This window comes from Numenius arquata, chromosome 3 (genome assembly GCF_964106895.1).
Source record: "Numenius arquata chromosome 3, bNumArq3.hap1.1, whole genome shotgun sequence".
Lineage (NCBI taxonomy): Eukaryota > Metazoa > Chordata > Aves > Charadriiformes > Scolopacidae > Numenius > Numenius arquata.
In genome coordinates this window covers 46,563,594-46,577,115 of record NC_133578.1, presented here as the reverse complement: position 1 = coordinate 46,577,115, position 13,522 = coordinate 46,563,594, and the positions used below count along the sequence as shown (strand labels likewise).

The 13,522-nt window shown below is 36.8% G+C and overlaps 1 protein-coding gene across 3 annotated transcripts in view; it reads left to right on the top strand.

Moving 5' to 3' along the window:
• The window catches only part of LOC141463548 (solute carrier family 12 member 7-like), a 66,555-nt gene that overhangs the window by 25,983 nt on the left and 27,050 nt on the right, over positions 1–13,522 (top strand). For all 3 annotated transcript variants that reach the window (XM_074146026.1, XM_074146025.1, XM_074146024.1), the window contains exons 7-12: positions 1,921–2,162; positions 4,622–4,833; positions 9,558–9,725; positions 11,119–11,217; positions 11,904–11,961; positions 12,949–13,123. In XM_074146026.1, the coding sequence (XP_074002127.1) occupies positions 1,921–2,162; positions 4,622–4,833; positions 9,558–9,725; positions 11,119–11,217; positions 11,904–11,961; positions 12,949–13,123 (954 nt within the window). The remainder of the gene's footprint in view (positions 1–1,920; positions 2,163–4,621; positions 4,834–9,557; positions 9,726–11,118; positions 11,218–11,903; positions 11,962–12,948; positions 13,124–13,522) is intronic.

The following is a 13,522-nucleotide window of genomic DNA, read 5'->3' as shown; positions in this document are numbered from 1 at the left end:
GAATTAACAACCTGTCCCAATTCTTCCTTTTCAGACTACTAGCTTTGAAATGTCTTATTCCTGTAAAGATGCTGTTGAAGACTGCCTCTATGGCAATGGCCTGTTTACTGTGGCTTTGCCTCATCCAGGAAGGGCCAGACAGTTACTGACCATCGGATCAGAGACTGTGCAGATATGCACAGGAGGTAGTTCAGAATTCCTCCTACTACTTATTTGCTGTGACCCATGTCATAAATTCAAAAAAGTGTGGATTTGAAATTAGAGATAGCAGTAGTGAGTGAAGACTACCTTGTGAGGTCTGATCTATATTAACAACACCAGCACCATGTGACATTGTGCGTTGGATTTAGTGCACTCTTCTCCCTACTTAAGAGGCGTGTATTGCTAATAAATGTTTTGTGTATTGCTAATAAACATGTATGGAGTTCAGCTATGCAATTTAACCTCCCAGGATGTCATATCTGGCAGACCTTAGAACAGAACCCTGTCATAGCTGCAAGGCAAAAGTACTGATTTTTTAATATTATTTTTTTTTTTCCTCCACTGGGACATGAATTATTTGGAGGGGCAGGAATCAGTCATCTGCATGTGGCTTTCCCCAGCAAAAGCTGTTAACAGCAGGGCAAAAAAGCACACCTTCTGGAGTACCTCTGTACTGAGACTGATACTTCTGCAACATCACAATGGAGAGGATTTTTTTAATAATGATATGTAAATACTCTGTCTGTAATGAGTTTTTCATTTTGCTTTTTTGTTTTCTTTCATGGTGATGTGATGATTTTCATCTCTTATTGCATTCTAGTAAATATTAATTTACTAGATTTAATTTTAATTTAAAAATTAATTTAATTTAAATTAAGTTAAATTAAAAAAAATTAGCAAGGAATTGCCTATGTCTAGTATTGGATTTTGGTTCTGAACACGCCAGGATAGCCTCCTGCTCAAAGCTTCTTCCTGCCTTTAGAAGGATAGTCAGTTTAGCAGTTGTGTTAAAGGAGCAGAATTGCATCAAGCCCCAGTACTCTCCTAAAAGCTGAGCAGAGATTTTTTTGTAAAGGTGTTAGAAGAAGGAGTAAAGATATCTTTACCTTGTGGTGTAATACAGAAATGTCTCTCAACTATAGGTCAGAGTTTGTCTTTTCATTTGCACCAGTGTAAGTCCTATAACTGTGCTTCCAACTTCTTTTAGGGTAGAACACAGGACAAAATTATATAAAATTGAGATCTGTAAGAGAATACTGTTTGAAATTACGGTTGTTTAAAACATCTATTTTACCCCAGGACTAAGCTCTGTCACACTAATCTGTAATTGTGCAGTTGCAACTTCAGATTAATAATAAGGTAAATTCACCATAAAACATTTTTCAAGGTACAATGTTTAAGGTATCTTTCTTGGAATTTTATTGAATATAGAGCAGGGACTATAGTACTGAAAACATTTTTAGTTTATTATTATGGTTTTGTTTGCCTGTTCATATTTTGTTTCAATCAACAGAATTATTAATCAGCAAATGCTTCAATTGAGTCTAAGGATATATCTGGCTTGAGCTGAGTCTTTGACCTAGTTTTTTGTTGTGGTTTGGTTTTTTTCTTTTATTTTTTGTCAGTAGCCCCTGCTGCCCAGGTCCTTAGTGTTTTTTTCCTGTCTGGTAGTGACATGACTTTGAGGAGCAGAAACTCTTAAAGGGGAGAGAAGCTGGATCAAAAGCAGTGCTTTATTCTCAAAACCTGTTTCTCTTCATCCCTGCCTCCTCCTTCCGTTTACCTCTATGCTTTCTAAATGTCTATGTCATCTGGTTGAACTGGTCTGTGAAAGAATAAAACTGATACTGTAATAGAACTTTAGATTTTGAAGTTCAAGTAAATGATTTCTTAATAAAATGTTATTACATGTATGATAGTTTGTCATATCTTTTGCAGACCTACATTTCTCCAAGTGCTGCTATATTTAAAGCAGAAGAGGTCGGTGAAGAAACAGAGGCTATGCTGAACAACATGAGAGTTTATGGAACATGCATTATCATTCTGATGGCCATAGTGGTTTTTGTGGGAGTAAAGTATGTCAACAAACTTGCGTTGGTCTTCCTTGCCTGTGTGATTCTTTCCATCATTGCCATATATGCTGGAGTTATTAAGACTGCTTTTGACCCACCTCACTTTCCGTAAGTGCAATATCTTAAGTAGTATGGGTAATTTAAACAAAAAAAAAATTAGGGGAGGGAATAGCTACTGTAACCATTTCATGTTTTAAGTTAAACTTCAAAATAGAAGCACTTTGGCTTTAATGTTGTTTTATGAGTTTTAGGCAATTATATGCTCATATGTTGTTCTGAGTTATCTATCTGAATCTTTCATTGCTGATAAATGATACTCTGGAAAATGTTCTTTGGTACTTAACAGTTACTGACTATTAATCCATCCGCACCTAAAGAACGGGAAGGTTTTGCTGACAGGAAATATAGCTGCTTTATCTAAAGAATTAAACTAAAACCCCATAGAATAAAGTGAAAACTTCAAGAAAACATTCTAGCTGTGACCCATAGTTATGAAAGAAACATACTTTCAAACTTTCTTTGTCATGAGGAATCTTGAAACTTCCATTTCTCCCTACTTAAAATGGAGACATTTCCATGTTAAATTAAATTGTATTTGTGAAGGTTTTCTACCTCCTTGTTAATAAATTTTATTTTTGTCACACACTGCATATTGCTTCTCAGCACCTTTAGCTCTTATCTTTCTTAGCTCACTAAGAATTATTTTTGTCCTATTTATTTGGTCTATTTATTGATCTGTGAGTTGCGTTTTTGTGCATCTTTTTCTGTTTGGAGAGAAAACAAAATGATACCGTTTAACACGTTAACAAAAGTTAGCAGGCTATTCTGCTATGAAGTGCCATCTGTTAGGCAGGACCAAAGTTATCCTTTGCTGCATGATTGTTACAGATTCTATAGTACTTTGAAGTGTTGATGGTTGTGTTACAAATGGAGCATTAAAGCAGTATTTGTGGACAGTACTGTAAAATGATATCAAGTATTCTATTGAAAAAATTAGTGTGTTCAAAACTGACATTTTTTCTGAAGAAAACTTGAATTTCTAAGAAACTGTAACTTCTAGCAGGGAAGTACTTAAATTTTTCAGTTACCTATATAGGTAAAAAAGGGTTTATCTGGATATGTAGGATAGGTGAACCTTATTAGCAAGTTTCTGGAAACCTTGTCTATAGAAACTGCTTTGATATATTATTGTTTGGGACAGGGCGGGAGAAAGGTTATCTTCCAATAAATGTAGTTGTTCACATTTTGGCCAATCTGCCTCAAGTGTGGTTTTATATTATGGCAAAGCTGATCTGGTGGTAAGCTGGTCACAAAAAAAACCCCCAAAAACCAGCTTCCACGTAGCTGGTTAGTTAAGTTGGCATCAGTAACCTCTGTTAGCTTTGGCCATTGTATAGATGGTAAAATACTTACCTCATCATCTCCCAGTTGAATCAAACTGGAAGAAGTTTCCATGAGTTGAATCCACTCACCCTGCTGCTGTAGGGTCACCAGATCAATAGCGATTAAAAAGAAAAATGAGCAAGGCAAGTGGCAAGATGATCTTTTTCACAGCAACTTTCTGTTAAATCTGTTTGACTTCCGTGTGATGCCATACCCTGAAGCTGTACTGGTGTCCTGTACTCTTCTTGAGGCATCTATTCTTAATTGCTATCAGAAATGGGATATCGTGCTAGGTCAATATTCTACTTGGCTTAGTATACTCATTCTAATGCCAAAGTGGTATGTTCTTACTTTTTGTTATCAGCTTCTTCACTGAGCTCCTTCAGAAGTATTAGATGTGTATTAAGTGTTCTTTGTCTTATCTGCCTAACATGAATGTTTTATTTCATCTTCCTCCTTTCGTCTTCATAGATACTATATATCACTTCATTATTAAGCAAGCCTGGAGTAGGTATCTCCTCAACATCTTTTGTGTAGCACAGCGAAGAAACTTTCCTAGATCCTTAGTATCCTTTCTGTTAGGAATCTTCTTTTTGCAGGCTGTTCTGAGTTCTCTAATTTTCTTTCGTTTCTGAGTGTTTTAATTGCTTCCTGCTATGTGACTCTTTAATTTGTACTCCCATCAATGTTTTTAAATTTTGCTGTTTAACCCTCCTGGCTTATTTCCTACCTTTTGGATTTTAATATTTTTGAGGGCCATCTAAGATATGTCATGCCCTTTTCTAGCAAATAAATACTTCCTTAACCTTACTTTTGTATTTTCTTGGTCAGGCTCATTGTTACATTAAGTATTACTTAATTTCAGTTCTGTCATGTAGGACCGAATGAATCATGATCTCTTTTAGTTAGCAGCCCAGCTGCTTCAGTTGACTGTATTTTCCAAAGAATAAATCAGAAGGCAAAATAGCTATTAATACCTTAAAGTAGAAACGTTTGATTGGTGTTTTAAAGATTATTTATGATCGTTAAGTATGCAGAGACTCTATACTGTTTTAGTAGGTGTAGTATAGGCCATAAGATAGGTACTGTAAGTAATGGGTTTCTGAAGAAGTCTAATGGACAAAAAATAGTTTAATACACAACACTATACTGAGGATCTCTGTTTTTATTCTTTTTGTTCATAGTATCTGTCTCCTTGGAAACCGTACATTGTCAAAACGCAGCTTTGATGTCTGTGCCAAATTTACTGAAAGCAATAATGAAACAAGGACTACAACTTTGTGGCGCCTATTCTGTGATAGTCCTTTGCCTAATGCTACGTGTGATGACTACTTCAGTCTCAATAATGTAACAGAAATTCAAGGGATTCCAGGAATAATGAGTGGAGTCCTAACTGGTAAGTTGGAAAGCACAGTGATTTAAAAGTTTTTGGACACTGTTAATTTGGTCCGTAGCTATCCAGTAACGTAATGGTCTAGCCTGTTACTATTCCTTTAGCTCTAATATGTTTTTGTGAAAGATTGCTTTCTCCTATGAAGTTTCCATCTGCTTTTAGAAGCTTAGTATCAAATACTTTAATTTGCGGGTCGTTAGAGTTTTATAGGCACTCTTTCAAAAGCCATTGTTCTAACAAAAAATAAAAGAGGAAAGCGTTTATCACAGCTAATGTTTTGCAAAGTGTTTAGCTCTTTTGTATGCCAAATACACTTATTTCAACAAGCTCTTCATTAAACAAGCTCTTCATTAATACATTCTCAAAATCTCCAGAAGGAGAACTTATTTCCAATTTACAGGTTGTGCATTGAGAAATGAAGTCCTATGTCTTGTCCAATATGATACAGCAAATTAGTGATGGGTTTGGAGAAAAGCAGTCTTTCTAGCTTCCAGGCTAGCATTTGGACAGATGTTCTATGAAGCGTATAGGTTTTCTTCAGTTTACATTCCTGCACAGTTGTGGCAGCTTGGGATTCCAATTGCACTGGCTCATAGATTCATGTTGAGCATGTAATGGATCGTGTTGTATACAAACAAAGAATATTTCTAGGGATGAAATGGATGTTCTGATACCTCTCCCCCACTTCACCTTAAAATAAAGTTTGATTTATATAAATATGCAACTCTACATAGGGACACTAGGCACTCACTACTACCATAGTAATTCAGTTTAAAATATAAAATATATAAATGAAGCATAGGCTTTTCTGAAAATAAATTTGTATGTTTAAAAAAAATAAATCAGTCAATTTCCTCAATGACAAATGAAATTTTCTTTGATTGGAATGATTGTTACAAGAAATGTGACTTAGGGTTTGTTCAATGCATTTTATATCTTACCACATATATATCTACATTTTTTTCTTGAATAGTTTTACATTTCCTACCCCAGCTCAGAAGACAACTGTATGTTGTCTCTTTGAACTAGCACTACTAGTACTAAAAGTGCATTTCACTATTCTACTGTCACATAATGCTAAAATCTCCAACAACCATTGAGAGTCTGCTGAAAGCTCAGTGTGAGGGATACGCGTTCTGGTGTTCATTGCTCGATGCTTACCTACAGTGAATTTCATCGATTGTATTTGGTTCAGTCACAGAGTCTGATACCTTTTTTTTTCTTTTTTTTTTTTTTTTTTAGTTCTTTACAGTTTTTGCTTCTACAACTTTGATAACTGAGTAGTACCAGTAAGCTTTCTCATCTTGCTACTAGCTGCTTTTTCCAGGCTGTTTGAGTGTACTGGAAAGAACTGGTTACGTCCTGCTATTGATTCTTGTGGAACTTAGAGGTGGCTTTGCTGCATTATAAAACTGTATTTACATTTACTCTTACCTGTTGCTTTCTGTCTTTGAACCATTTCTTCTCCATGTGAGTTCTCCTCTTATCCCGTGGCTACTATAGATTCCTTAGGTGAGGAATCTCTCAAAAACATGAGAAATCCAGGTGGACTGAATTAAGTGGATTACCTTGGTTTATATTCCCCTTAAGGAACTTGAATACTTCTGACAACTTTCGTTTACAAAAGCTATGCTGAGACTTCCCCAGTTCCTTGAAACTCAAGAAGAAACTGTGGATAGGTGCTGGTTTTGTCAGAACTCAAAAGATAACACCCCCATGTTTACTACCTCTCTCTGTTGCTAATGTTGCTATCAGCTGTTGATGTCCAGATGCTATTTGTGGGCCTTTAGTTTCCTGATCTCTCTGAAACTCGCTTTAAAAGTTGGCCTTATGTTTGTCACGTTTGAGTGCTTGGATAGCAATACGATTTCAGGTAAACTCACAGTTATCACCTCGGGTCTTTCAGTATTCTTGGAGGTTTCAGGCTGAGTACTAAATTTTCTGCTTTTGGAAAAGTGTGCTCTGGTTCTGTTCCCTGATTAACATTTCTTTGAATTAGCACTACTGTATAAAAGTGCATGTCACTATCCTAGTGTCATGTAATGTTAAGACTAAATAAAGTGGGTCACCTGCCCCGCTTGCTGTCACATGTTCTGATATCTAATGTAAGTTTGAAGTTGACTTGCAAAGATTTCTCAAGGAGGATTGTCCTCCACTGATGGTGTATGTTCTGCTTTGTGTGAAGGCTTTGCAACTGCAGACTCTGCACATCTAAGTTTCTTGAGCTGTGGCTGGGAATACTCAGTTATCATTCCTGGGTGTCTCAGGAAGTGTGTGCTAAGTCCTCACACCATTTACTGGGTACTTACATACAGTAAGTACGCATCTCTTAGGACAACATTCATGGAAAGTGTGTAACAACAATAAATCATTTTACAAATAGCTTGTGAATGTGGCCCTAACAATAATGAAATAATTCTGGCAATAGCTTTCATCGACATCATTCTGCTTCATGGTAGCACGTTGTTGGGCTAAATAAGTTGTACCAGATCTTGTTTATGTGTCCCCAAATGTTGCTAGAGGAGCCTCAGCAACTCATGAATGGTCCTGAAAGGAAAACCTGCCTCCTCACAGATGTCTGGACTCCTGAAAAGTGACCCTTTTTCCCTACCCTAACTTTCAAGTCTGCTTGGATTATCACTTTTGGGAAAATGAGCATGGGAAGTTAGTGTAACAAAGCTCTGCGTGACAGATTTCTGTTTTACAAGATCTCTAAGCTGATTGTACCCACTCGTGCTGCATGCACACTTCCACAGTGAGAGCTGTATGCATTGGAATGCTCAGGCCACTGTCACTTCTGTGTCATACTGAATAAAGGACACGGGCTATTGAGTCCTCATTAAATATTTAGTCCTTTTGATTGGCAATTGCAAAGTGATTTTTGGACTCTAGCATCCACTCCCCATGGAGCATAAAAAGAATGTGGAGATCTTGCCTTGCTTTATGTTACTCCTCAAATCTTTGCTAAAATTCCTGAAGTTTACAACCCTCTTGTTTCCTTTATGCTTTTTTTGTGTGGCTTTGGTGTTATCTCTAGGCCAGTTTGGTATTCTTCATTCAAATGAACTAATACACAGCATTCTGTAGCAACTCATACTTACTGTCCCTCTAATCTTTGTTCTGCTGTCTCTTATGTTTCTCATGCATGCTTCTATATGCACTTACAGATTGTAAGATTTCTGGTACAAATTTGGATATGAGTACCCTGTCTTTGGCGAGATTCAGAGAGAGATTATGGAGATTCAGAGTCAATCTCCTATTGTGCTTAAGGTAACCTTTTGCTGTTGTGAAGGCAGAAGTACAGAGTGTACAGAGAATACTGTACTTAAGGGAATTAAGTTGTACTGGCTGGCTGATGATTGGTTAACAGATCGATCAACCTGATGGCCCATGGGAATTGTCTAGTTCCCTGGTGTAAAATCCTTTGGCTCTTTGACAGAGCAGGAGAGTATCTACTTTGTTTCCTCACATGTAATAAGACAACTTGTCTCATTTTAAAATAAGAATCAGTGTTGAATGTTCTTGCCATCTTGCCAAGGGGCACCACCAGTGTTTCCACCAATGTAAGCTCTCAAAAGCTACTGGTTCTTTGACCTGTCAATTTTCATAGAACAAGCGTCCTAATTTGTTGGGGAATTTGAGCCACATTTTGCTTGCTTTTGTTTTTTGCTTATCGGTTCTCTTTTGGAGTCTGGTTAGTCTGCTTTTTGTCAACATATGGAATACCTTCGCCATGAACAGTTGAGTCCTGAACTGTTGTACAGGGTTACTCTGTATAGCGGGCCTCAAAGAACTCAAGTTACTGCTAAGCAGGATTTCTTTTTGACCTGCTCCTCAAAATTTAAGAATGAGAAATATGAATATATGCTAAGAGTTGTCTGAACCTGGAGATAGTTATTTATTCACAATACATCCTGATAACGCATCCATATGTCTGTGCAATGTAAATGGAGATTCCACAAATATAATACAGCTTTATTCTATGACTAAATCTTTTTTTAATCACAGAATGGTTTGAGTTGGAAGGGACCTTAAAGATCATCCAGTTCCAACCCCCCTGCCCTGGGCAGGGACACCTCCCACCAGACCAGGTTGCTCAAAGCCCCATCCAGCCTGGCCTTGAACCCCTCCAGGGATGGGGCATCCACAGCTTCTCTGGGCAACCTGTTCCAGTGTCTCTCCACCCTCACAGGAAAGAATTTCTTCCTAATATCTAATCTAAATCTCCCCTCTTTCAGTTTAAAACTGTTACCTTTCATCCTATCACTACAGGCCCCCTTTAGGTACTGGAAGGCTGCTGTAAGGTCTCCCCAGAGCCTTCTCTTCTCCAGGCTGAACATCCCCAACTCTCTCAGCCTATCTTCATAGGAGAGGTGCTCCAGCCCTCTGATCATTTTTTTGGGCCTCCTCTGGACTCGGTCCAACAGATCCATGTCCTTCTTATGTTGGGGGCTGGCTCCAGAGCTGGATGCAGTACTCCAGGTGGGAAGAGGATGGAAGAGAAAATCTTGTATGACACATCCCATATTCTGCTGCATTTCTCCTGGCATACAGTGTGAATGTCCACCTGTTCCAATTGGTAGTAATATTATTGCTGCTGCGTTGTTGGAAATGTTGGGAAATACCATGTTTTTTGTGTAAGAAAAGCCAGCTGACTCTTAAGATGCTCACTGCTTAATATCATGAAACAGAGATGACGCTGGCCTTTGTTTTTTTCCTTCTTGTAGATAATCTGTGGAGTACTTATTCAGAAAAAGGATCAATAGTTGAGAAAAAAGGTCAGCCATCAGTTGCTGGATCAGAAGAGATTAAAATGGGTGGACTCCCTTATGTTTTTACAGACATCATGACCTACTTCACAATGCTTGTAGGGATTTATTTCCCGTCTGTGACAGGTAGGTACAACTGTTTTTATTGAGTGAGGATGTGTACTTACGGCTGAAAAAAGATTAATTTTGTGTGTGTGTGAATGCTTATTGATGATACATGGTATTTCTGGTGCTAGGGAGACATAGCTGGTGGCTGATTATTTAAGGGGGTTATAGGACTTAAACAAGGAATCAATTTAAGTGCTATTTTCTATGTCTGGAAGGAATACAAAAGCTCCATGTGTTACTAAATGCTTATTCAAAATAAGATACGTATCTGTATAATACTTTAATCCTCAAATGTATGAGAGAACAGTTGAGAATTAAGATGATGATTTCAGGTGTTCAAGCCATGAACTGCCTGTGATTTGTGTAAATGTCCAATATTTTTTTTTGTATCTCTAATAGAGATGTTTTTGTCAAGCTTAAAGGTTACATTAGTTGTATATAACTTTCCTCAGGTCACATTAAACTGAAATAACAAGAAACATTTTTCCTCAAAAGTCCTAGCTCAAGCAATTGTAATATCAAGTAAAAAAACAAAACTTTGACATGAAGTTGCAGTGGTGTTTGCTAGTAGAATTACCCAATGAAGGTGTCTCTGTGTTCTTGTCTTCCACTGTTCCCATGTCTCTACTTCAGGCTGTTTTATTAACATTTCATCATATCTGAGCCCCTGGTTAGGGTTTCAATGCATGGAGTTTGACAATGTTTTTGCACTGAAATGTCTTTATATTAACTTCCACGTATTTTTTTTTTTTCCTCCAATAGTGGTCAGGGCAATTCTAGAAAAGATGATAGAATTAGTCAGTTATTGTATGATTTTTTTTTTTTGCCTTCTATCACTATCACAGTACGTGCTAGAAAATATTTTTGTTCTCTTGTTAGATTCAAACAGGGATGTGTACATGTGATTTCCTAAACATTCTTCTTGTAGTTCTGTCTGCTTCTTTCTTTTTTGTTTAGATATTTTTATTACTTAGCTTATTGATTTGCTTGAATATCTTATGTATGGTGTGTTTAGTGGAAAGTTGGTGCGTTTGGTCACACTGGCTAAAATTGCTAAATTCCCATTAGTTTATAACATCCATCACTAACATTTTGCTGCTCCTCTATATTTCCACATTTTAAAACCTATATGAAATTGTATTTGAAAAATAACTTTTTCAGTTACTTTATGTGTATCTTTCCTGAGCTTTCCAGAATTTTTCAGTCAACAATGGGTGGTAACACAAATTTCTGAATAAAATTAAGGTATAAATTGAGGAGTTGTGCAGTACTATAATACATTTCTGTAGCCTGCTGCATTGGTAATGATGTGTTAAATCAGGCTTAAAGTTAAATGTTTCTATTCTGTTAGATTTTTACATGAAGCTAGTATTAATTGTTTTTATGACATAATAATTGGTCTCTCTTTAAGGCATTATGGCAGGTTCAAACAGGTCTGGAGATCTTAAGGATGCTCAGAAATCTATTCCTACTGGAACAATTTTGGCTATTTCAACTACGTCTTTTATTTGTATCCTTTATGCTGTGACTTTTTTCATAGTGCACATTCTGTAGGTATGACAGTATAGTTTTTTTCATTGAAAAGTCATTAGAGTTGCCTGAGTATAAAATTAATCAAACTGAAAAGAAATATTTTATAATTGTCTAAAATATAAGTGTTATTTATAAATAGTATTTATAAATATCAAAATTTATCTGTATATATAAATATTTCTCTATATTCTATTTGTGCTTCAAATTCCAAGATATAATTGATGGTTTCAGTTAAGTGATGCTGAGGCTTTTAGCATCATGCTTGAGTTGGCAGATTGCTTTGTTCTTATACTCAGTATATCAAGTGAAAACGTTAGAGCAAGCTACCAGCAACAGAAATTGTTAGTCCTTCAGCACCTAGAAGACATAAATGCTTGCTTGTATTAGAAAATATCTGTTCTGTTGCATGATGTATAAACTGGCTACTTCCAATACTTCACAGATCAACTGTGCATCGAATGCAGTTGTTGAGAAGATAAACTGAAAAGTTGTAGCAGGGAAGAGTTAAAAAAACCAACCACAAAACAATAAACACCCCCCCCCCCCATCTCCCCACTTCATTGTCATGGATGCTTTCACTTCATCCCTAACTGAAAAATCGTGTGTTTTCTCATTGTGTATATGATTACTTATACTGTAATCTTCCTTCAGTCTCAGTAATAGATCTCTCCTGTATAGTGTTGTTTGGTGCCTGTATAGAAGGTGTGATATTAAGAGATAAGTAAGTCATATTCAACTTCTAATTTTACAGGGAGTATGTATGATCGTGATTACGTTAATAGGACTTATTAATGGCTCTTCTGGAAAATATCTGATATATTTTTCTTTTGCTTACGTAAAAACTGGAGGGAAAATCTATCAATTAACCTGACCTGTTTCTGCAGCCACCTCAGTTTATCAGGCTGCATCCCTTCAAGAAGTAGAAGCAAAATATAAGATTAATGTTTGAAGTGCAACTGTCCATAGTAAAATGATCTTGAGAAAGAAAATAGTATTTGTGGAGCTGATGGGTAGGGGTAAGGGGAGCGTTAGTACTTTGGGAGAAGCAGCTCCTGAGGAAGAAAGACAGAAAAAGAATTTTGACAGTTACTAGACAAGGAGAGCTCATGAGAGAGACTGCAATGTACCATCAGGCCTATAATCTCCACTGGCTGTATGACTATTGTTTGCTTTTAGAATATCAATTGTAGATCAGGAGTCGTGCCAGTTTTCATCCATGTGAATATCCTAGGGATATTTGAGGCAGAATATGAAGCATGAAGGGAATAAATGTAGTGGAGAGAAGCATGAACAAAACCTCCAAATTTTGGTAGATTTCTCCCTTAGGAGAAGTTGAGTTGGCCAAGATTAATCTGTTGGCAGGTTCCAGTTTTGTTTCCTTGCTCGTGTCCATTTCTATCTTCTAAGGCCCAAGTTAGCTTTTGGTGATGAAGCAGTTAATTCTGTAAAGTTTGCCAAGATCCAGATAACTGCTGCATGTCTGCTTAGAGGCAGCAGTTAAAATGAATCAATTATAATATGTTTTCTTTAAAACAGCAGAATAAAGAGAAACTGGTTGGGAAATCATATAGATCATATCACTGTGATACAGTGTGTGTTGTTGAAAAGTGCCGTTGTCCAAAAAGATTGAAGTGTGGGTGTTGAAGCTATAGTAAAACTTATTTTAATGCTTACTAACTATTTTTAATTTTTCCCCCCCTTCTCTAAGGTTTGGAGAAGCAGTTAATGGGAATCTAGTGGTTGGAACGCTGGCCTGGCCTTCTCCATGGGTTATCGTGATTGGTTCATTCTTTTCAACATGTGGTGCTGGTCTACAAAGTCTCACTGGTGCACCCCGTCTGTTGCAGGCCATTGCAAGAGATGGGATTGTACCGTTTATTCAAGTGAGGTTTTGTTTTTCTTTCTTTACAGTACTTCAAATGAGGCTTATATTCTGACAAAAAAAATAAGGCATTATTTCTGCTATTCCTGTAGAACTGTGAGGAAAAGATTTGGAGCTCAGCTCGAATTGTGTACAACGATAGATCAAGCTATTGTAGCACATATTTTGAACTTGAATTTCTGTGCAATTTCATTGTTTTTGTTCTTACACATAAAAGTTAGTGGCTCAAAACTGAGAATGTTAATCTTCTATAAATGGAAATAAACAAACTGAGAAGCAACTAACAACTGAACACCTTGACTCCAGGCTGTGTTTACAACTTGTATTTGTGAACAGAGTTGATTTAATCTCACTGTGAAACTGCATGATATTGCTTATATCATAGAGATACAATTCTAAT